Below are 23,277 nucleotides of genomic sequence, written 5' to 3' on the forward strand. Positions count from 1 at the left end.
GTCTCACGGGAGCAGCCCTGCCTCCGTCTGCAGAGGCCCTGCCGCCCGCGCCTCCGCTCATGACAAGCACTGGCCTGGTGACTCCGGCTGAGTCAGTGTCGGGGGTGGGGGTGAGCCTCTGCCCTGGGAGGACACCGAGGGGCCAGGCTCAAAGCACATTGCAGTGGTGGAGTCTCCAGAAGCCCCCCAGGAGCCCCTTGGGTGCCGAGCTGGCTCTCTGCACCCCCAGGTCTCAAGCTTGGCCCTGCCGCACCCCTCGCGTGGCTCTGGAGGTGCCGAGCATCCGAGGTGCCGAGAAATGGCAATGCTTGAGGGCGGTGGGAGGGCTGGGGACGTCCCGGTAGAGGCCAGCCCACGTCGGGCCCCGAGGAGCTGCCCTGCTCCCTGACTGCCCGGCATCCTGGGGCGGGAGGGCCACTGGGACGGCTGCCCCCGTATCCAGCACAGGAGGCCTGAGTATCTGCTGGGTGTCCCCGATGCCGCGGGGCTGCGGAAAATGCAGAGCAGCAGACAGGCCGGGGGTGGAGGCACCCGCGTTCCACGACAGAGCTGGGTGGCGGCCCCTGAGCCTGCGGAGCGGTGTGGCTCAAAATGAAACAAGCATCACTTCTTTTCCTGTTGAAGAGAAACCGCCTCAGCCTGCCCGCGGGCTTGGGGGGCCCCCTTGCCCCCCAGACGGCCATGGGGCAGGCGGGGTTTCATCAGGAATTCCCCCACTCCCCGTGTCCCCTCCTCCGCCGTCCGGGCTGGCGCCCCGGAGGTGCTGGGGAAGGTTCAGGGGTGCTGCCTGGACGGGAGGCTGTGGTGCCTGGGAGCCCCTGCCGGGCCCCGGAGAGGTGAGCGTGCTCCCAGATGCCTGCGCTCGTCGTCCCCACGGTGGGCATCCCTGCCGGCAGCAGGTCCTGCCTGAAACTCGGGGCTGGCCTCCCGGGCTGGCCTGGGGTCTCTGCGTGAGAGTGAGGGGTGCTGGGCGTCCGGGGGAGAGCTGGCTCTGGCGCTGGGAGGGGAGCACCCCGCCCTCCCAGCCCCTTCTTCACCCGCGGGTGGGGCAACGGGCTGCTCGAGTCCCCAGGCTCCCAGAGGGCAGGGCGGCCACCGGGGCTGTTCCCCAGACTTGAGCTTTGCCTCGAGGATGCTCTGATTTCAGGCAGGGGCGGGGGCAGGAGCGGGAGGTGCACAGGCTACCGTCCGCCAGCGGGCCCTGTGTTTGGGGATCTCCGCTTTGCAGAGGCCGCGGCGGTGACGGCGTCGCACGCAGGTTCAATGGTGCTCGTGGTAAAGAATCCGCCTGCCAGTGCAGGAGACGCAGGTTTGGTTCCTGCATCAGGAAGATCCCCTGGAGAAGGAAATGGCAGCCCACTCCAGTATTCTGGCCCAGGAATCCCCATGCACAGAGGAACCTGGCAGGCTACAGTCCTCGACAGACTGAGGGGCTGAGCACAGCCTCAGCTGCCCCGTGGCCCCCTCCCTATGGCTCCCCGCCCCGCTTCTGTGCCTCCTCCCGGGGATTCCGGCAGGCCTGGGGGTTCGGGTTTGGCCCCTCCCTGGACTCCCCCCGGGGCAGCTCCTGTCTGGCCGCTGAGCAGGAGGAATGACCCCAGGGTGGGCGGGGGGCCCTGTTACTGAGGTCACCTGGATCCTCGTCGTCCCCAGCCATCTCCGGGGTGGGCCCCAGCTGGTGGCTCTGTGGCCTGTGCCGTGGGGTGGGCACCTTGCTGGGCAGATGGAGAAATGGTGCCCGGGTAGGAGCCTGGCCCTGGGCGGGGTCTCCGAATGCCATGGCCGCCATCCAGTCATTGCCAGCCCTGACCCTAAACGCCCCCAACCCCCAACTTCACCAAGGGCTCTGGGGACAGGCCCGCCTGCTGGGCTGACCTAGGGATTGGTCCGTCTGGGGTCACCTGGCTGAAGAACCGGCAGAGCCCCGAGGTCCAGGAGGCCCTGGAGTCATGGGGGCAGGGGACAGGAGGGTGGCGAGCTGGCATTTCGGGAGCCAGCCTTCAGGGCACCTGCAGTGTGCAGGAGGGGTGGGGGGTGGTATCCGTGCAGCATGACCCGTTATTCCAAGGCTCTGAGCAGCCTGTGTGGTGGTCTTAGCACCCTGGCAGAGGGGGCGTCTTGCAGCCAGGGGCCTGGGCCAGAGCTGCAGGGCTCTGCTGTGGTCTGGCCCCAGCATCCTGGGGATCTGGCCAGGTGTGTTCCCTGCGCCGGCGAGCCCGGCTCCCCGAGCCATGGAAAGTTAGGGTGAACGGGGCTCTGGTACTCAGCCGGAGCAGTGCTCCCTCCAGCTTCAGCATGCCCCTCAGCCCCTAGGGTGCCCCCAAGGAGTGCCCTCCATGGGTGCCTGTCCGGGTGCTGCAGGAACTGGGGGGAAGCTGGCGCAGACAGGCCGGGTTGGTGCTCTTGCTTGGCCTGGCATGCAGGCTGGACCCCAGCCCCCTGGGACTGTGAGCTTCCGGGGGTGGGGCTGGGGGGCAGCCTCCTGCCAAGACCCTGGCCCGAGCGCCCCACCTAGGGCCCTGGCACTGTTAGCCTGAGCTCTCTTGTGGACCTGGAGGTCCAGGTGCCGGCTGGCCAGCCCCGGGAGCCCCGTCTGCCCCACCCCTGCCTCCCGCTTGTGCTCCCCACTTCCACCATGGCGGCCGGGCTCCAGCCGCACCTGCCACCACTGGGCCCAACCGCAGTACCCCCAGACTGGGCCAGTGTGCCGGCGAGGGCGGGCCCACCACTTCCCCTTCCTCCCCTGCCCCTGGCCAGCCCCGGCCGGCTCAGGACCGCCGTCAGAACCCCGAAGCGTCTTCCCTTTGTCACTCGTGGCAGAAGCCACCCAGGGTCAGCATCCGCCGCCTCGGGGGGCAGGGCAAGTGGTGCCTTGGGTGGTGGTGCTGATGGTGGTGATGCTGGCCTCAGTGGTGGTGGTGAGGCCGATGGAGGCGATGAGGCTGGAGCTTCCGTCCACCGAGTCCGCAGCGGCCCCTCTGGGCCCTGGCGCAGCCTTGACACCGGTGCAGTCGTGCTGTCTGCTCCTCACTCAGCAGCGTCCTGCTGGCCCCTCAGCGTCCACTCTGCCTGCCCTCTCCTCCCCCTCCCCCAGGTGTCACAGAGGCTGGGAAGGGCAGTGCCAGGAAGCAGCAGCTGGCAGCCGCCTGCCTTCCACGCGGCCTGCTAGGGTGGAGCCCTGTCGGGTGTCGGGGGTGTCTGAGTGGTGGGCGAGGGGTGAAGGAGACGCGTGTCTTGGATCACTGTGTCCCCGCGCCTGTCTCCTCCGGGGTCTGGAGGGTCGGGGCTGCCCTGGGCTCTGGTGTGGCCCCTGACGTCGATGGCCTCCTGGGCCTGGGACCCTTCTGGCCGGTGGGGAGGCCCCTCCCTAGGGCCCCTGAGGCCGCCTGCCTGCTGGGCTCGGCCCTCCTCTGAGGCCCCGAGGTGGAGGCCGAGGTGACCCGTGTCCTCCACGCTGGAGCTGAGGTTTGGGGCGTTGTTGGGGAAGGGGCCATGTTACCCCAGAGCAGCCGCAGTCCAGGCCACCTGAGCCCCGGGGCGGAGGCCATGGGCTGGTCGTGTTTCCTGGCCCACCCTCTGCAGGCCCCTGGCTCGGACTGGAACCCTGCCCTGCAGGGGCTCTCTGCACAGCAGGTGCGCCCACTTATAGAAGGGACACTGCCCCCGTTCCTGAGAGCCTCATCCCCGTGGGGCCTGTGGACCTTCCTGCCTCCCTGCCCCCCGCCTCCCCCAAACCCCGGCGCGCCGTGGTCCTGCCACAGGCCCCACGGCTGCCACTTCTGCCTCCCGCGGGTGCCAGGGGAAGCAGTCCTTCCGGAAGGCGGGGGCTGGGGGTGGGCGTCCCAGGAAGCTCCGGAGGGCCTGCCAGCTCCCCGCCAAGGGTTTCGGTTCCGGGGGGCTGGGGGAGGGTGGTCCTCGGGCAGGGGTGGGGGAGCGGACACCCGTGCTCAGAGCCTGGCTTGGTTCTGGTCGGGTCGGGGGCTGGCTCCCTGGGGCTCTTCTTGCCCGCCCCACCCCGTGCCCGTCTGTTTCTGCCCCCTGCCCAGTTCCTGCCCGGGGCCCCTCCCCACGCTCCCTTGCCTCTGCTGGGCTTCCTGCTTGGCCGGGCCTGGTGCCCTCCTGGCCCCCAGGATATGCGGCCTGGGCTCTGGACCCCAGCTTGGGGCCTGCTCGGACCCTGCCCTGCTGGGCCCTGCAGGTTTGGGAGAGTGGTGGAGCCCCCCAGCTCTGCTTTCCGAGGGTTGGGGGTCCACTGGCCGCGAGGCTGTGAGGCTCGCCTTGGGCTGGCATTTCCTGTCGCCTCCCCCGCCTTCCCTGGCAGAGGCCGGAAGGGAGTTGGTGGGGGTTCCCCGGCTTCCTTCTGGAGGGCCCGGGCGGGGAGGGAGGCAGGAGGGTCCTGGAGGGCTTTCTGGAGGAGGGAGCCCATGCAGTTGGGGGCTGTCAGCTGGGGGAATGCCCCCCGGCCCCCAGAGGGAGCCCAGGGCCTCCTGCTCGGCCATGCCCGAGCTTGCATACAGCTCCCACGGGGAGCTCACCACCTCAAGAAGTGGCCTGTGCCTGTACCGTGGGAACAGTTTCTGACTTTGCTGAGTGTGACCTTGCACCCCTGCCCCGGGGCCCTGTGGGCACTGCTGTGCTCTGGACGCTGAGCCTTCTGGGCATTTCGTCTCTGCCCCGTGGCATCCGTTTCTGGCCCTCAGATGTTTGCGTTTAGCATCAGTTTTATGGCCTGAAACGCTTTCTGTGCCAAGAAGGAGGTCGGTCCCTCACTCTGCCAGGCAGGCCTTCCTGACCCGAACCTGGCAGCTCTTCTGTCCCTTTGCCCGGGTCGGAGCTGCCTGCCTCTTCTTGGAGGTCCCTGTGTACTCCCAGGCCCCGGCCTCCTTCCGAGGCCTGGTCTCACGGATTGCTGCTGGTCCGCAGGGGCTGGGAGGGTGTCAGCGGAGGGCGGTCCTGGGCCCGGCCCAGGTTCTGGGCAGGGAGATTCGGAAGTTGGGCTTTGTCCCTCCCCCGGAGTGGCCTGGGTCCTCGTGGGTGGGAGGGTTGGGCGTCAGCAGCTCCCAGGGTGGGGTCTGGGCCTGAGCCTTGAGCCCTGCAGCCCAGGATCAGATAGGCATGTAGTGACCGCTGGTGGCAAGGCCCCTGCAAGTCCAAAGTGTGACTTCAAGAAGAGCCCTTATCGTAGCCACTGCTTATCAGAGGGTGGGACACGTACTGGCCCGGAAGAAACAGGCTCCATACACGTGGAGCAGGGGGTGTTCAGGCACTTTTCTTTCTAATGTTCCCTGCCTGGCCAGACTCCAGGAGACTCTAGAAGACTCCAGAAGATACACCCAGGGCATTGTCACCCGGGCTCCAGGAAAGTGTCCACTGTGGGCGTTGTGTGTCAACAGGAAGGGCCCTAAGTGGGAGTCTGGGGGCCTTGGGGGTTGCCGAGGTGGGCCTGGGCTGGGGTGGCCCCTCCCCGGGGCCGGAGCCCCCTGGCCTGGAGCGGTTGGTGTACACGTGAGCCTGGGAGCCTGCCTGGGGAACCAGGCCCTCCCTTCACATCTGGGGGGTGGGCTGTACCCAGGACCGCTGCTCCCCCGTCTCCTCTTTCTCCCAGTGCCCCCCTTCCTGGTGCCAGGCTCTCCTGCCCAGTTTTCCACCGCCTGGCTCCCCCTCCTCGCGGTTCTCATACTTGGGGTGCCGCCTGGCAGCTGGCAGCCAAACAGGCCACTTCCCTCCTTCCTTCCGGCCAGAGCTTTCTCCTGCCTCTCCCGCCCCTTCCTGCCAGGGAGCAGCAAACAAACAAACAAGCCAGCGGCTCAGGCCCGGCAGGCCCAGCTCACACCCGCAAGTGTCTGCAGCTGTGGGAGTGGGGAGCTCTGCGGCCCTGCCCCGCGGGCATGGCCGGCCAGCAGCAGGGGACCCCCCGACCCTGCCGTCTGCACTCCGCCCCTTACGGGCAGCCACCTCTGAGAAGCCCCTTTGTCTTCTCCTCCAGTCTGAAGCTCTCCATATCCCCAGGCTGGCCAAGTGGAGGTGGGGAAACTGCAGGAACCCCGGGGTGATGTCTCCCTCTTGGCTTCAGACCCCCGTCTCGTTTCCAGAGGAGAACAGTGGGCGGCTCCCCTCAGGAGGCCAGGCCCTCGGGCTTCTTGATGTGGAGGTCGGAACGCTCACGTGATCTGTGGCCCCAGCGGTAGCTGCTATGCTTTCTGGGGACCATGCCTGCAAAATGGATGTTGTAATGTCCATCTTGCTCCCCCCGCCCCCGTCCCCCAGAGGTCAGAAAGGTGCTTCTTGGGACTCAGTGATGGGGAGGGGCCTGTGGTAGCCTGCACCTTGCAGCGTGGGCTGAGGCAGGGTTTCTCACGCAGGGAGGGGGTGGCGAGGGCTGGTGAAGTGGGCATCCCAGGGGCCGTGGGGAAAGAGCAGTGACCGTGGGCCTGGGGGCAGCTGCAGGTTTGGGGGAGCGTGCCTGCTGCGCGTTTGCTTGTCTGTCACAGGTGGGTGGACAAGGTCACGGGCCTTCACTGAGGTCAAGGGCGGGCAGCCAGACCTCGTGTCTGCTTCCCTTCCTGCAGCCTGCCTGCTCTCGCCAACCCCTGGGGAAGATCTCTGGACACACAGGTTGCAGGCATCGTCTTGTGGGTCGTGTGTGAAAGTCGCTCTGTCGTGTCCAACTCTCTGCGACCCCATGGACTGTACAGTCCGTGGAATTCTCCAGGCCAGGATACTGGAGTGGGTAGTGAAGTCGTTCAGTCGTGTCCGACTCTGCAACCCCATGGACTGTAGCCTACCAGGCTCCTGTGTCCATGGGATTTTCCTGGCAGTAGTACTGGAGTGGATTGCCATTTCCTTCTCCAGGGGAATCTTCCCAACCCAGGGATCGAACCCAGGTCTCCCTCATTGTAGACAGATGCTTTACTGCCTGAGCCACCAGGGAAGTCCTGCTGGAGTGGGTAGCCTATCCCTTATCCAGGGGATCTTCCCGACCCGGAAATCAAACCCAGGTCTCCTGCATTGTGGGCAGATTCTTTACCAGCTGAGCCACAAGGGAAGCCCAGGAATACTGGAGTAGGTAACCTTTCCCTTCTCCAGGGGATCTTCCCGACCCAGGAATGGAAGCGGGATCTCCCGCATTGCAGGTGGATTCTTGACCAGCTGAGCTGTCAGAGAAGCCCCCAGATGTGGGTGCCGGAAGCTTAATGGCTCATAGGGCTGGACTGCAGTTCCCATCTATGCCAGTAGGTGCCGCCATCTGGACCTGGACTCCATAAGCTCTTACTTTCAGTGAAACGGTTTATGCTCCTTTCTGTGAATGGCAAGGGTTTTTGATGAGGCTGTCTTGCTGGTGCAGTGGCAGATGGGCCCCTACTCCTTGGCGTGGAATTCAAGGCCCCCTTGTCATGCCCCTCCTCCCTCAGAGGGCAAGTGAGGGACGGGGTGCCCAGCAAGCTGGGGGCTGCGGGAAGGAAATGGGTAAGAGCTCCCAGAGAAGGGGGTCCTCAGGGTTGGCAGAGCCTCCTGTGTGCCTGGGGGGAGGACCACCCCACTCTGTGGGCTGCCCAGCACCTCCATGGACAAGTTCAGAAGGCCCTGGGTGAGAGCTCGGCTCTGGCCAAAGTCAGGCCTGCCTGGCCGTGCCTGGAGGTGGTAGTGTCCTGCAGCGTGACCCCAGGACTGTTGGTACTGGTGACCGATGTGGGGGGAGGACTTGGGGGCAATGCCCAGACAAGGCTTCTTCCTGCTCTGAGCCTGGCGCTCTGGGCACGGCTGCTCTCAGGTTCGGGCACGCGAATCCTCCTGGGGTTGTTGGGTGGTCCACGCAGAGTGTCCCCCCAACCTGGGGGTGCCTGGAGAGGGTCACTGCATTGCACCCCTGGCCTGCTCGACTTGCCAGAAGCTTGTGTGATCACCACAGGCCTGGCTGGAAGACCCAGAGACCAATTTTCAGATGGGAAGGCTGAGGCCCGGGTGGCGTGGGGGGTGGGGTCCTGGTGTGCTCAGGGGACCCTGCCAGACAGAGGCAGGGTTTGCTGTGGCATGCAGCTCTGGCTCCAGCGGCCTTGTTTGGGCCTCTCTGAGTTCCCGTGGTCTGCTCAGGCCCTCGGGCGGCAGTTTCACCCCGGAGAGCCTCCCTCCTGTGGAAGCTTCTCGCTGAGCCCTCGGGGTGGGGAAGGGAGGCCCAATTAGTGCTTGACGGGACTTGGAAAACCCTGGGATGAAAGACTGGCGTGTGGGAGGTCTGGGTCTCTCACTGCAGCCTCTGTAGGCTGCCTGTGTCCAGGCCTGGCGCACGCCAGGGCCCCTCCACCAGGCCCACTAGGAAGCTCCCCGCCCCCGGGCCACAGGCCACCAGGCCCCGGGCACACAGGAAGTGTACCTCTCCAGGGCCCCATGTGTTAGAGGGCCTGGAGGTGTGGTGTCTCGGCCACCGCTGCTTGGGTCCCTGAGCAGGCCTGTGCAGTGTGCTGGGCCCACCGTGCGTGGGCAGTTGGAAGCACGCGGGGCCTCGGAAGTTCCCCGTCTGTAAAATGGGGTCAGGGGACCTGCCGTTTACCTCGCAACTTCACTCGCTCATCCACACTAAGGACATGGACTGTTTCTGCTGCACAGTGGGTGTGGTGGAAACGTCAGCTTTCACCTTGACCCCTTGAGTAGATGGGAAGAGAGGCTGGCAACTCCAGACCACTGGGCATTCCAGGTGGATGGGCTTGGGGTGCTGCGGGTTCGAGGGGCAGCCATCTGGCCTCCCTGCCCGGGTAGGCTGTCAGCCTGCCCTTCCTACGTCTGCCTCGGGCCCAGCCTGAACCTCAGAGTTGGGCCAGGTGGGGCTGGTGCCCGGAGGGGAGCTCCGGGCGTGCCTGGCCTGGCCTCCCTGGCGGGTGGGGCCCTGCCCAGGGCCGTCCCTTGCCATTCACAACCTGGCGTGGTCGCCGTGGCCCAGAGGGTAGCGGGTCGCCGTTGTGGGCTCCTGACCGGCCTCCTGTGGCTTCTTGTCTTGCAGACTTCTCCACGCAGGTGAACTCCTCCTCCCTCAGCTCCCCCACGGCGCGCAGCTCCATGGCCGCCCCCTCGCTGCACCCCTCCCTGGGGCCCAGCATCGGCTCCTCGCTCGGCTCTCCGGGACAGCTGCACTCACCCATCAGCACCCTCAGCTCGCCCATCAACGGCATGGGCCCGCCCTTCTCGGTCATCAGTTCCCCCATGGGCCCGCACTCCATGTCGGTGCCCACCACACCCACCCTGGGCTTTGGCACCGGCAGCCCCCAGGTAAGTGCGGGGAGGGGCCTGGACCAGGGATTGGGGCCTGGGCCAGGGGCAGGGCCTGGACTAAGGGGCGGGGCCTGGGCCAGGGGCGGGGCCTGGACTAAGGGGCGGGGCCTGGACTAAGGGGCGGGGCCCGGGCCAGGGGCGGGGCCCGGACCGGGGGCGGGGCCCGGACCAGGGGGCAGGGGCTGACTTTACCTGCACCTTCTATGTTGGCTCAGATAGTAAAACGGCTGTCTATAGTGCGGGAGACCTGGGTTCGATCCCTGGGTCGGGAAGATTCCCTGGAGAAGGAAATGGCAACCCCCTCCAGTACTCTTGCCTAGAAAATCCCCTGGACGGGGGAGCCTAGTGCAGGCTACTGTCTGTGGGGTCGCAAAGAGTCAGGCGCTCCTGAGCGACTTCACTTTCAGTTTCTATGGCCCCTGGGAAGCAGGTGCCATCACTTAAACCTTCTGTCTCTGGAAGCCGTCTCAGAGATGACCTCCTGGGCTTGGTGGTCTCCATGGTCCAGTTTGCTCAGATACTTCTCGGAACAGTCTGTCTTTTGGGGTTGTGTCCAGATCAGGAGGCAGCTGGCACCTGGCAGAGCCAGCTCTTGTCTGGGGGACCCCTGAGGCCTGGTCCACCACCCACCTCCACCAACCCGCCCAATGTGGGTGCTTCTTGTCTGAACCCCGACAGAGCTGCCCGGGGTGCCCAGGGCCCCAGCTGCTCATCTTGTCTCCTGGCTCTGATGGTCTCCTGGTGGGATTTTTTGCTGAATGCCTGGGAGTTCTGCTTGAATCCCAAGGGTTCTCCTTGTTTCTGGGGCTCAGACTGTCCTTCCTGACAGAGCTGAGTTCCCCTTTGCTGCGTGTCATTCATGTCTGGGATCAGCTGTCATCTTTGTGGAGGAAGGTCCCGGAAGAGAAAGGCCAACCCCACAGAGGGAGGCCCCCCATAAAGGAAGGCACCCCCACCCCAGTAGAGGAGGCCCCCATAGAGGGAGGCTCCCCATAGAGAGAGGCCTCCCATAGAGAAAGCACTGCCCCCATAGAGGGAGGTCCCTTGTAGAGGAGGGCCCACCAGTAGAGGAAGGCACCCGCATCCCAGTAGAGGAGGCCCCCCATAGAGGAAAGCCCCTCCCATCAAGGAGGCCCCAGTAGAGGAGGCCCCTGTGGACGAAGGCCTGTCCATCAAGGAGGCCCCAGTAGAGGAGGGCCCTATGACAGGAGCTCTGGGAGCTGTCTCCCTGAGGGGGGCAGGACAGCCGTCTCGAGAGGGACTCCAGCACAGGCCCCCCTGCCCAGAGACGTGTGGCTAACGGTGTCAGCGTGTCCTGCGGGCTCCCTGCTGCTCGGGAGCGGCCCTGCCTCCAGGACTCTCCACTCCTGGCATGCCTTTGAGGTCTGGAGCCTGCCCCCTGCCTGTCGGCTGGGCCTGTCCGGAGCTGGTCTCGGTGGAGCACCCCTCTGGCTCTTCCAGGCCCCTTATCAGCCCCTTTGTTCCTGGGGAGCCCGTGCTCCCTTGTGTCCCCTGGCCTTCCAGAAACAGACAGAAGGCTGGAGGGTTGGTGCGAGGGGTCCCAGCTTCCCAGGCCTTCCAGAAACAGACAGAAGGCTGGAGGGTTGGCGTGAGGGGTCCCAGCTTCCCGGGCCTGGCCGTGTTCTTTGGAGCGTAACCAGCACACCCCGATCCTCGCTGGCTGCAGGGTGCCTGCTGCTCAGCGAGAGGCAGACGAGGCCCGGCCTGCACCTGTGCCCTGGGAACCGGGCCAGAGGCAGCACCTGCTGGCTCTCAGGCCTGCGAAGCTCCTTGCTGCCCCCTGGCCTGGTACCGGCCCTGCACGCCTCCAGGGCTCCTGTGCGGAGGAGCCTGGGTGCGAGTCTGGAGTGGGGGCTCTGCGGGGTAGGGCCCGAGGGTGTCAGTGATGCCCCCAAGCCTTGGGGTTAGCCTGTCTGGGGGGCCGGTGCTGGGGGGTGCAGTGATGCCCCCAAGCCTTGGGGTTAGCCTGTCTGGGGGGGGCGGTGCTGGGGGGTGCGGTGATGCCCCCAAGCCTTGGGGTTAGCCTGTCTGGGGGGGCGGTGCTGGGGGGTGCGGTGATGCCCCCAAGCCTTGGGGTTAGCCTGTCTGGGGGGGCGGTGCTGGGGGGTGCAGTGATGCCCCCCAAGCCTTGGGGTTAGCCTGTCTGGGGGGGCGGTGCTGGGGGGTGCGGTGATGCCCCCCAAGCCTTGGGGTTAGCCTGTCTGGGGGGGTGGTGCTGGGGGGTGCGGTGATGCCCCCAAGCCTTGGGGTTAGCCTGTCTGGGGGGGCGGTGCTGGGGGGTGCGGTGATGCCCCCCAAGCCTTGGGGTTAGCCTGTCTGGGGGGGCGGTGCTGAGGGGTGTGGTGATGCCCCCCAAGCCTTGGGGTTAGCCTGTCTGGGGGGGCGGTGCTGGGGGGTGCGGTGATGCCCCCCAAGCCTTGGGGTTAGCCTGTCTGGGGGGGCGGTGCTGGGGGGTGCGGTGATGCCCCCCAAGCCTTGGGGTTAGCCTGTCTGGGGGGGCGGTGCTGGGGGGTGCGGTGATGCCCCCCAAGCCTTGGGGTTAGCCTGTCTGGGGGGGCGGTGCTGGGGGGTGCGGTGATGCCCCCCAAGCCTTGGGGTTAGCCTGTCTGGGGGGGCGGTGCTGGGGGTGGGGGTTCGTGGCCTTGTCTGTCCCCTTCTGCTGCCGCCGGCACACAGCGAGCTCCCGGCACGCGATGGGCGCTTTGAGTGCAGGTGCTTGTGAGCGAGGAGCCGCAGGTCCCGAGCCTGATGCCGGGGCTCAGGGAGTGGAGGGGGCGGGTGTGTCCCCGGACGTTCACCGCGACCCACTGCTCAGCTGTCCGCCTGTCCTTCTGTAGGTCAGTCGGGCCGCAGGTGGTTTAGCCGTGGTCCGAGCCCTGGGATCAGTCTCTGGCCACCATTCCTGGGAAGGCCTCAGTCCCCACCACCCTGCCCCCCATAACTCCTTCCCCGGGAGCCGAGTTCAGCTTCTAAGCTTCAGCAGTTTGTCTTAAAAACTTGGGGTTCCCCATATTCATGGAAGTATGGGTGGAGTTCGGGGGGGCATCCCCCCACCTCCGCCTCAAAACCACAACCGCGGAGTCATGGGGCCGGAACCACTGAGGTGGTCTGACTCCTGCTGCTGGCGGGGATGGCCCCTGACTCGACCGCGCCCTGCAGGGAAGTGGATGCGGGCGGTGCTGGGGGCTCTGGGCAGAACTGGGCCGGGCCGCGGGCACCGTGGGCTGAGCTGCCCCTCCTCTCCCCTGGTTCAGGGGCTCCATCAGCCCAGGGGGTGTTCCCCACCTCGGCCCAGAGCTCACCTGCAGTGCTGGGCATGTATGGGCACCTTGGCGCCCTGGCCTCGCCACCCTGATGAGCCTCCCTGGGCAGGACCCGCGTGGGCCCTGCCTGTCCTTGCTGTGGGCACCGCGGCCGTGAAGCTACGTCCACCAGGCCACGTGTAGGGGTTTGCCCCCAGCCTCGATGGGTAGGCAGAGGCCGGTGGGGTCCAGGGGCCTCCCACCCCATGCTGACGGGGGTGATTGGCCTCACCCGCGAGGGCTGGAAAGGAAGGGTGTGGTGGGCGTGGACGAGGGGCGGCAAGAGACTGGAGATCTGGGGCCCCGATGGAGCCGGGTGGTTATCTCAGTGAGTCCTGAAGGCTCCGCGGAAACTGAGGTGAATGCCAAGGATGTGAAAGGGGAAATGGGATGGGCCCCCACCCTGGGCACTCCGCGGAGCCGCCACTGACGCTGACCGTACCTGAGGGCTCTGTCCCTGGTACTAAGGCCCGCCTCAGGTTATGGAGGGTGGACACCGGTCCCGAGGGCCTGCCTGTGGGGGCCTGGGGGACAGGACAGGTGGCCCCTACCCACCCAGCATGGTTTGGACAGCCACAGAGGAAGTGCCCGAGTTCCTTTCTGGGGTGCCGCCCAGCGGATCCAGCTGTTCAGGGTTGTAGCCGGGCTCCCACAGCCCGCGGGAGGCCTCGGGCCCAGCCTCTGGCCCACACGGTGTCCTCGGGGCCCCTGGGGCCCTCCCTTGGCCTCTGCTGCTGACTGGCCACCCCGGTCTCCTGCCCTTTTCCCAGCAGTCCTTTGGTGTGCCCTTCTCCAAGCACGTGCTTAGCGGCGCCCTCTGGCTGGGAGCTGCCTTCCGTCATCTGCAGCCCAGCCGGCCTGGGGCCGGCCCCGGAGGCCCCGGTGCTCGTGCAGAGGCCGCTTGCTGTGCCCCGAGCTGGCTTCAGGGGCTCTGCTGTCAGCCTGGCCCCCAGATTGCTCTATCATCCCAACGGCGACTTTCGGACGGAGGCACTCCTGTTTCTCTGGTTTTTACACGAGAAGCCTCAGGCCCAGGGCGGTTAGATAACTCCCCCAAAGTCACTCAGGGAACGGAGGAGGCAGAATCCTCATGGTCAGCTGTGGCCGACCCCCCCACCTCCTGGCAAGCCCCACGGGCTGGGCAGGGGGTGTTCTCCGTGGCCTTGGGTGCCTGGCCGGGTGCTCGGTGGACGGTCTCGCGGCTCTGGGCTGGCCTGTTCCTGGGGCCCTGGACACTCTTTCTGCAGCATGCAGGGAGTCCCTCAGACTCCCAGAGGCCCGAGCTCACACCTGCGTCACCCCTTAAAGCCGTGTGCCCCTGGCTCGCCGCTGCATCCACTCTGGAGGTGGGTGGGCGGCTCTCCCCGCTCACTCAGGGCTTCCCATGGGGCGCAGCCCGATGGCACTCAGCAAATAGCTGGGGCCCCCGCTGAGTTGACCGTCTTCTGGGAGATGCTCCTGAAGCCTGCAGACTGTGCTGGGGGGTGGGGGGTATTCTTGGAGGCAGTGGGGTCCTCTGGACACCCCTCACCTCTCCCCTTGGGTCCTGACAGCCCCACATGGCCGGAGCTGGCCTCCCGGCCTCCCTGCAGCCCCCTGAGTCCCATGGGCTTCAGCGTCCTCAAGGAACCAGGTGGCCACCTGGGCAGGCGAGCCCAGACGTCCAGGGCTGGAAGAGCCCCCGCAGGTGCTCAGCGAGTGCTCTGTGCACGTTGAGCACCAGCTCCTCCTGTCCTGGGAGGAGGGGGATGGGAATCGGGGCCCACAGGGAGGAAAGGGGGTGAGGCTCCCGTGTGCAGGAGGAGCCCAGCCCGGGGAGACCCAGGGGCAGCGCAGCGGCCGCGGTCCGTCCAGAGGAGCTGCAGGACCTGACTTCCGCCTCGGTCAGGGCTTTGCAGAAGTGAGGGTGCTGGGGGGCTGCCAGCTGGCGCCCTGGCGCCTGTGGGGTGCGCTGGCTTGCAGGGTGCGGTGGGAAGCACCCCTGGGCCCTGGGCGCTGAGGGGAGAGCTGGGGTGGGCGCAGCGGAACCAAAACTGCTGTGTCACTGCCGGCAGCTGTTGCCACGGTGACCGGTGAGTTTCCCACGCTTCCTCCTGGCGCAGCGTCAGGATGGCGGGAGGGGCGGAGGGGGTGTGTGTGTGGGTGAGGATGTGTGTGTGTGTGTGTAAGGATTGTGTGTGTGTGTGCGTGATGGTGGGAGGGGCGGAGGATGTGTGTGTGTGTGAGGATGTGTGTGTGTGTGTGTGTGATGGGAGGGGCGGAGGGGGTGTGTGTGTGAGGATGTGTGTGTGTGAGGTGTGTGTGAGGATTGTGTGTGTGTGTGTGATGACAGAGGATGTGTGTGTGTGAGAGGTGTGTGTGTGAGGTGTGTGTGTGTGTGTGTGTGTGAAGATTGTGTGTGTGTGATGGCGGAGGATGTGTTTGTGAGGATTGTGTGTGTGATGGTGGAGGTTGTGTGTGTATGTGTGTGAGGTGAGTGTGTGAGGATTGTGTGTGTGTGTGAGATGGCGGAGGATGTGTGTGTGTGAGGTGTGTGTGTAAGGATTGTGTGTGTGTGTGTGTGTGTGTGTGATGGTGGAGGATGTGTGTGTGTGTAGGGGTGCCGTTTCCTCCCTCTCTCCTCGGGTTGCAGGATCCGAGACCGCCACCATGCCGTGTGTGTGTGTGTCCGTGTGTGTGTGTGTGTGTTTGAGGATTGTGTGTGTGTGTGTGAGGATGTGTGTGAGGCTGTGTGTGTGAGGATTGTGTGTGTGTGTGTCTGTGTGTGTGTGAGGGTGTGTGTGTGTGTGTGTGTGTGTGTGTGTGTGTGTAGGGGTCCTGTCTCCTCCCTCTCCCCTCCCTCCTCTCTGGGGTCAGGCTTCGGTGTCCATCCATGGGTTGGGGTCCCTAAAGCGCCGGCCACACCAGCGGGTCCCAGAGCTCTGGCTGACCGCTGGGGGCAGCACCCGGGGTGGCAGGCAGTTCTCACTTAGGCGGACGAGGGATAGGGGTGGAAGCCGGGTCCTCCGAGCCTGGGGTTCCGTGGGAGCTGGGGCCCTGGGGGCAGGACGGCCTCCTCTAGCCTGGCCAGGCCGACCGGGTGGACATCCTGCCGGGCTCCGTGGGGCTGGGCCTGTTGGGCCACAGGGCTGGGGGTCAGCGAGGCCCCCTCCGAGCCCCGGTTTCTCTCTCCGTGGAGGGGGGCGTGGCAGTGCCTTCCTTGCCCCGCGGATGCCCTGCAGCGCCTGCCAGGGCCGACCCCGCTTTCCCTCCGCAGCTCAGCTCGCCCATGAACCCCGTGAGCAGCAGCGAGGACATCAAGCCCCCACTGGGCCTCAATGGTGTCCTCAAAGTGCCGGCCCACCCCTCAGGGAACATGGCGTCCTTCACCAAGCACATCTGTGCCATCTGCGGGGACCGCTCCTCAGGTGGGCCTCCGAGGGCTGGGCGGGGTTGCCGGACCCCCCGGAGGGGCGGGGCGGGGGCTGCAGGATCCCCCGGAGGGGCGGGGGCTGCAGGACCCCCCGGAGGGGCGGGGCGGGGGCTGCAGGACCCCCTGGAGGGGCGGGGTGGGGCGGGGCGGGGCCAAGGGCGGGGCGGGGCTGCAGGACCCCGTGCGGGTGCTGGGGTGGGGGGTGGCAGGAGCCCGGCTTTGCCAGCGAGGGGCCACCGGAGCTCCCAGCCGCTCACCCTGGACCTCTTAGCGCTTCCAAGTCCAGGAGATGGTGGCCGGGGAGCGGGGCGGGTGGCTCCAGTGGAGACGCCGGCCAGGGAGCCGCTGTGCTGTGCCCGGGGCCAAGGGCCCCTCGCACGCCTCCCCCCCGAGCCCGGCAGCACCGCAGCCCCGCTGGCAGGTCGGCTGAGTCCTTCGGGGCGCCGGCCCGGACCTGGAGAGGGCGAGGGCCCTGTGTCCGAGTCCGCGCGCCCCTCATGCAGGCCGCGCGTGGCGCTCACGGCCGCCCCGCCCGCAGGCAAGCACTACGGGGTGTACAGCTGCGAGGGCTGCAAGGGTTTCTTCAAGCGGACGGTGCGCAAGGACCTGACCTACACCTGCCGGGACAACAAGGACTGCCTGATTGACAAGCGGCAGCGCAACCGCTGCCAGTACTGCCGCTACCAGAAGTGCCTGGCCATGGGCATGAAGCGCGAAGGTAGGCTGCTGGCGCGCGGCCCTCCCTGCTCGCAGCTCCTTTGCATACTTCTGATGACGGGGCTCTCACTCCCTCCAGAGGCCTCCGCCGCTGCTGCGTTGGCACTCATCCCTGGGGGCTGGGGTCTCTCACTCGCTGACTTGTCTGAGCACCAGTTTCGCAGCAGGCTCTGGGGTTACGGGAGGGACACCCTTGGTCCTGCCTGCTGGCAGTTCCCAGCCCCACTGGCGACAGGCATCCATCAGAACCTCTCCGAGGTCCTGGTGGGCCCTGCTGAGCACGTGGGCTCTTGGGGGCTGCGGTGGGAGGTGGGGGCTCCACCTGGAACGAACCCCAGGGAGTGTACAGGCCGGTCCTGGGGCCTGCTTGTTGCGGCTCAGTAGGACGGTCCAGGAGACCTGGGGCTGGGGGGGCGCGGGTAAGGAGCTCTGGAGACCATCAGGACAACTGAAGCATGCTGGGCGCTGGGTTGTCCTGGGCTCTGCTTCCTCCCGCAGATGGGGTGGGGGTGCCTCGCGACCCAGATCCTCAGAGTAGAGAGACTTGGGCTGCAGGCCTCTCGGCCTTGGGACTGGGGCCGGGTTTCGTTGACAGCAGGTGTGTGTCGGGCGGTGGGGCAGGGAACATGGAAGGCTGCTCCCAGGGGGTCACTGAAACTGTCCCGCTGGCCAGGGCCTGGGCTTGGGGCGGGCTCCTCACAGCCCCGTGCTGTCTGTGGGCCTTGGTTTCCCTGGCCCAGGCTTGGGGGCTCCTGGCTGGGAGGTTCTGTCCCTGGGGTGAGGGTCTGCATGTCCCTCCTGCACTGTATCTGCTCCATGGCCCCCACAGGCTGGTGTGTGCGCACCCTCCCCCACACCATCCCATGGGGGAGCCGGCAGCTGTCTCGTCCCTGGGGACTGCCCTCTTGTGGAGTCTGCAATCTCCATCTCCTTCGTTTATCTCCTGGGCCCCAGGCCTTCTTGCTGACAACCCGAGACCTCAGCTGGGCCAGTGGTCCTGCAGGATCTGTGCCTTGAGGCCAAGAGGCAGTGATGGGCTGGGAGTTTCGGCGCTGGCGAGGGGCAGTGTGCCCATGGACCCCGCAGAGCGGTGCCTCCTGGGCTCCAGCGTGAGCTGGGGGGCCGGCCTAGGCCTTGGTCTGCCCACCCAGCCTTCCTGATGAGGGCGCATGTTCCATAGAGACATTGGCCCCCCCTTCTGTGTGCGGGTGGAGAAGCTGAGGCCCAGAGGGTCTGGGGCTCGGCCACAGTCACATGTTGGGCTGGAACCGGGCTCTGGCTTCCAGTGCTGACCTTCTTCCTCAAGGCCAGCAGGAGGCCAGAGGAAGCATATGCCTGGTGTGGGGAGGCCTGTGTCCGGCCCCAGTTCCTCTGGCTGCCCCATGTCGTCAGGGTGGGCTTCCTGGAGGTGGTGAGTGCAGTGTTGTTCCTGAAGGATGGAAACTTGAGCGGGGGCAAGCACGTGGTGGGCAGATCAGTCTGCACTTTGGTGTGGGTCAGTGAGCCGTGGCCATCTGCCCATTGAAAGTGACCATCTCACAGCCAGGAAGGGCCCCCTGGGAGTGGTCAGTGTGGCCTTTGGGGAAGCCTGGGGCCTGTGGGAACCCAGAGGAGGCCCCGGCCCTGCTGTGGGCATTGGACAGCACTTGGTGGACAGGTGTCCAGCTGACCCCTGAAGAGTGGAGGGGTGTTCAGCAGACCACGTGTCTGGATGGCAGGGACAGCATGTGCAGAGGCCGAGACCTGGGGGCCCCACAGAGTGACCGAACACAGGTCCCCAGGGCTGTCCAGTCCAGTAAACACTGGCCTTCTCCTAAGGTCGTCTCAGGCTTTCTGCTTGTGGGCCTGGGGGACACCCCAGTGATCTGACCCCCAAGGTCTGGGGAGAGTGGGGACAGCGCCTCCTGTCCCAATGCAGCTGCAGCCTCCGGTCTGGGGCCAGCGGCTCTGACCCCCCTGCGCTTGCCCACTAGTGGCTGTTAGGGGCGCCTGCTGTGCCCGGAGCCTCTTTGGGGTCCCTGCTGGTCACGTACACTCACCCACCCGTGGTGCCATGACTGTCCGCACAGCTCCCCCAGGGAGGGAGGAGGCCTTGGGGGTAGGAAGCGGGCCTGGTGGCCAGGGAGGGGGCTCGGGGGCAGGGAGGAGGCCTCAGGGGCCGAGCCTGCAGGGCCGTATGCCCGCGCTCTCCATCTGATGCATGAGTCTGGAGCGTTGGGCGCCGTCCTGAGGCACCGCGGCCCTCGAGGCCTGATTTATGGGCCATTAGATAAATACCTGATTCCATCAGGACCCACCTCCCCTCGCCTCCTGCTGGATTTATAAGTCACGAGCAGGCAGTAAAAACCCTCCTACACGGTCCCCTCGTGCTCCCAACACAACGTTGAACTCTTCGCTGGCCTGAGAGCCGCGGGGCGGTGGGAGGCGGCTCCGTCTGGCCGCGGGTGCAGCGTCGTCTGGCCCCCCGCTGCTGCGGGGGCAGCCCCACCGCCTTGCCCTCCGGAGGGGTGAGTGGTAGACCCTGTGTGGCCACGGTGCCGGCCCTGCAGAGGGCTCTATGGGTCAGCGAGGTGCACGCCAGGCTCCTTCCTCTCTGCCCCCACCCCGGGGTGTGAGCCCTGCCAGGAGGGCTCCCCAGCGGGGGCAGGGCTTTAGCAGCATGACTTGGGGCAGTGCAGTGCCCTGCGATGGGTGCCCAGCGTGCCACCCCAGCCCTGTCCAGGAGCGTGTACGCTGTAGGCCCCCAGGGCCAGCCCGAGCCCTCCTAGGTGCTGCCCGGTGGTGGGCAGCCATGCCAGCCGGCCCCACACGACACAACCCACGTGAGAGGCTTCTGGTCGCTTCTGGTGCAGTGGGGATGCAGGCTCGGGGCTGGCACCTGACTGGCTGACCGCAGGGAGGGCTGGCTAGCGAGTGACGCGGCAGGTGACGGCTTCGTGTCGGGCCCGCAGGGCCGGGGCCCCGGGTGGGAAGTGCCCGCGGGCTAGGCCTCCCCAGCTGGGCTGGGCCTGTCCGCTGGGTGTGCGGCCGCCCTCGAGGGCCTGTGGGCACTTCCGTCTGAAGAGGGCACAGGCCAGTGCGCGGGGCTTCGCGGACTGAGGGGGAGACGCGGCCCCCGTCTGGGGTGAGAGCCCCAGGCTGCAGGGGCCGCCCCGCTGCCCCACCTCCCTGCTCGGCCCCCTCCCTTGGGAAGGCCTCTCCCTGCTTCCTGCCTGCGTCCCTTTGCTGGCTCTGAGCGAGGGGTGTGGAGACGGTGCCTGGTGTGTGTGTGCGCGCACGTGTGTGTGCAGGCGGGCGTGGCACTAGGTGTCACTGCGGAGAGAGCCCCAGCCGGGCCCCCACCCCGTCCCCTGGGGCGCGTGGCCTCGCTTCTCCCAGCCTCAGTGTCCTCACCTGTGCATGGGGGTGTTGGCAAGCTCCCCCAAGGGAGGGATGTGGTGGGGGGCATGGGGGGCGGGGGAGAAACTGGCGGCCACAAGATGGGTACGTGTGTGTGTGCGTCTGTGTGTGTGTGAGTGTGTGAGTGTACGTGAGTCTGTGTGAGTGCTGGTGTGCATGTGTGGGTGCAAGCCTGTGTGCACGTGTGTGTGAATCTGTGTGTGCACGTGTGTGCTGGTGTGCATGTGAGCCTGTGTACACGTGTGGGTGTGTCTGTGAGTGTGCATGTGAGTCTGTGTGAGTGCTGGTGTGGGTGCGTGGGTGTAGGCCTGTGTGCACGTGTGTGTGCGTCTGTGTGTGAGCCTGTGTGCACGTGTGTGTGTGTGCGTGTGCGTGTGTGTGCATGTGAGTCTGTGTGAGTGCTGGTGTGCATGTGTGGGTGTGAACCTGTGTGCATGTGTGTGTGCATCTGTGTACACGTGTGTGTGCGTGCATGTGTGTGTGTGTGCATGTGTGTGCGTGTGCGTGTGAGTCTGTGCTGGTGCAGGTGCGTGGGTGTAGGCCTGTGTGCATGTGTGTGTGCGCCTGTGTGTGAGCCTGTGTGCCCGTGTGGGTGCATGTGTGAGTGTGTGCATGTGTGGGTGTGAGCTTTTGTGCCTGTGTGGGTGCATGTGAGTGTGTGTGTGTGAGTACTGGTGTGCATGTGAGCCTGTGTGCACGTGTGTGCGTCTTTGTGTGAGCCTGTGTGCACATGTGTGTGTGTGTGTGCGTGTGTGTGTGTGCGTGTGAGTCTGTGTGAGTGCTGATGTGCATGTATGGGTGTGAGCCTGTGTGCATGTGTGATTATATGCACATAACCGTTCTCGTGTGCAGACTGAGGGGAAGGAGGGCCGGGTCCTCTGAGCTGGAGGCACCTAACTTGCCCTGTGGCCTCTGGCAGGGACACCCCCTCTGCCCTTGAGAAGGGGCAGCCGGGCCAGGGCTGCTGGTGAAATCCCATCCTTCCTGCCCCTCGGGTCCTGCAAGGGACAGGGGAAGTGCCCAAAGCGAAGGAGGCAGCAGGCCTGGGTTCCCCTACCCAGATGCCCCCTCCGACCTCTCGGCTCCCCAGGGGGCCGGCAGCAAGCACCGTGCCAGAGAGGGGTCCCAGGCCGGAGTCGCTGACTGCGGGGACCCTGGCCGTGTTGGGGTGTTTAGCGCCCCTCCAGGCGTTGGCTTGACTGCTGGGGAGCGCTGGCCCCAGGGTTTTCCTGGGGATCCCAGCAGGCGGCCTGCCAGCTCTGCTCTCATGGCAACGTCCCCCCACCCCCCGCCATGCAGCCCCCCTCCCCCACCCTGGGCTGGGAGGAGGACAAGGCCCTGTCTTGGCTGCCCCTCCTGCCTGAGGCCTCCCGCCAACCACGTGTAAACGACGGCTGACCTGGTCCAGCAAGAGTCCTAGCCACCCCCCTCCCGCCGCTGTCTGTAAGTAAAACCGTAATATTTATAGTGAGGGTGCTCACAGAGCTTTGCTACTTAATTCTGCCCCCCCTGCCCCACACCCAAGGCCCCCCGGTCGGCACCCCTGTGCCCAGGGCCTTCTCGAGTGCGGGCATCCCTGTAACTGGGCCACGGCGTGGGGGGCGTGGGGCGGGAGTCATGAGCAGATGGAGGACAGTGCCTGTGGACCCCCAGGAGGCGGGTGTCGTCAGTCTCACTGCGGGTGGGGGGCGGTGCTGGGGCCCAGAGAGGCTTGGGGCTCACCCGAGGCAGAGCAGGTCTGACTCCTGAGCTGCCTGCTCTCCTGAGGGCTCAGCCATGAGGGGTGCTCTGGGCCTCAGTTTCCCCACTTGGTAAAACGGGCCTCTCAGCTCTGTCTAGAGCACAGACCCCAGGGACCCTACTCTCAGGGTCTCGGGGACACTGCTCACCAGGGTTCTGAGTTCCCATCACTTGGCTGTGGTCCAGATGGGCCCGTGTGGCTGCCTCGCTCTGGGTCCACCCTTCTGGCCTGTGACCCAGTCTCCTGCACAGATGGTGACCTGAGGAGGTGCCCGGCCCAGCCCAGCATCCGCTGTGGGTGGGGGTAGCGGGGACCAGGCCAGCCAGCTTGAGCTTCCCACCCAGCCCCACCAGCTGTCAGACTTTGCAGAAGCGCCAGGCTTGCAAAAGCTCTGGCCCGAAGCCTTCTGCCTGGCTCCGTGGCCCAGCTGGTCCGGTCCGCAGCGTCGGCCGGCCCGTCTGGAGTCCGGCTGCACCAACGGAAAGTCCCTCACTTGAGTCAGCATTTGGGCTCGGAGAGTGAAGCCCCTGGCGGGGGGCAGCTGTGAGCAGCCGTCTGTGGAGGCAGGAAGGAGGTCAGGCTGGCCCTCAGGACGCCCCATGGCCCGGAGAAGGGCACCGCTGGGTCCTGGCATCTCCGAACGGTCGTCGGTGGGGCTGGTGTGGTGGAGAGGGGTCGGCGTGGTGGAGAGGGCTCGACGTGGGCTGTTACGGAGCTGTGTGGGGCCCGGGGACCCCAGGCTCGAGAACGGAGGCTCCCCTGGCCCCTGGGGTGAGGGGCTGCGAGCAGGCCCTTCCGCACAGCGCGGCGGCCATGTGTGCACCACGGCGCCCGGGAGTGGGCTTGCACAAGCTCCCCCCTGTGCTGGGGTCCCCAGGGCCCCTGTGAAGCTCTGTCTGAGGTGGGTGCTGAGGGCACCTGGGGTGTCAAGGGGATGCCTGGGCCCGCTCTGGCTCAGCAGGGCAGGACCACGGGAGGGTGGGATGGGGCTGGCGGGCGGGGGTGCCGCCCAGTCCTGGTGCTCCTGCTGTCCCCCAGGGCTGTCTGGCCGTCCGTGGGGCTCTGCCCGATACGCCCAGGGCTCCGCTGTGAGGGTGCTGGGCTCTGTGGCAGCCCCTCTGGCCTTGGACTAGGCTTCTCCCCGCTGGGGACTCCCCCTGCTGCTCTGGTCCGGGGTCCTTGCTGTCCCCAGCAGAGTTGGGGTGGTGGGGTCAGCCCAGGACTGCAGGAGCCCCTCGGGGCTTTGCGGGGCTCTGGGTGGGGTCCACAGCTGGGCTGTGGCTCAGTGTCCCATTGGCCTGCGGGGTGACCTCAGGGAGGTCTCAGCCCCTCTTAGGAGAGGGCGGCCTGAGCTACATGGGCTCTGAGATCGAGGGTCTGTGAACGCCCAGCGTGGGGTGCCTGGTCCCCTCGGCCTTCCT

The 23,277-nt window shown here is 66.5% G+C and overlaps 1 protein-coding gene across 3 annotated transcripts in view; it reads left to right on the top strand.

The window, feature by feature from the left end:
- The window catches only part of RXRA (retinoid X receptor alpha), a 93,498-nt gene that overhangs the window by 56,081 nt on the left and 14,140 nt on the right, over positions 1–23,277 (top strand). For all 3 annotated transcript variants that reach the window (XM_025262069.3, XM_006062455.4, XM_006062454.4), the window contains exons 2-4: positions 8,996–9,261; positions 15,844–15,994; positions 16,538–16,717. In XM_025262069.3, the coding sequence (XP_025117854.2) occupies positions 8,996–9,261; positions 15,844–15,994; positions 16,538–16,717 (597 nt within the window). The remainder of the gene's footprint in view (positions 1–8,995; positions 9,262–15,843; positions 15,995–16,537; positions 16,718–23,277) is intronic.

This window comes from Bubalus bubalis, chromosome 12, assembly GCF_019923935.1.
Source record: "Bubalus bubalis isolate 160015118507 breed Murrah chromosome 12, NDDB_SH_1, whole genome shotgun sequence".
Classification (NCBI taxonomy): Eukaryota; Metazoa; Chordata; class Mammalia; order Artiodactyla; family Bovidae; genus Bubalus; species Bubalus bubalis.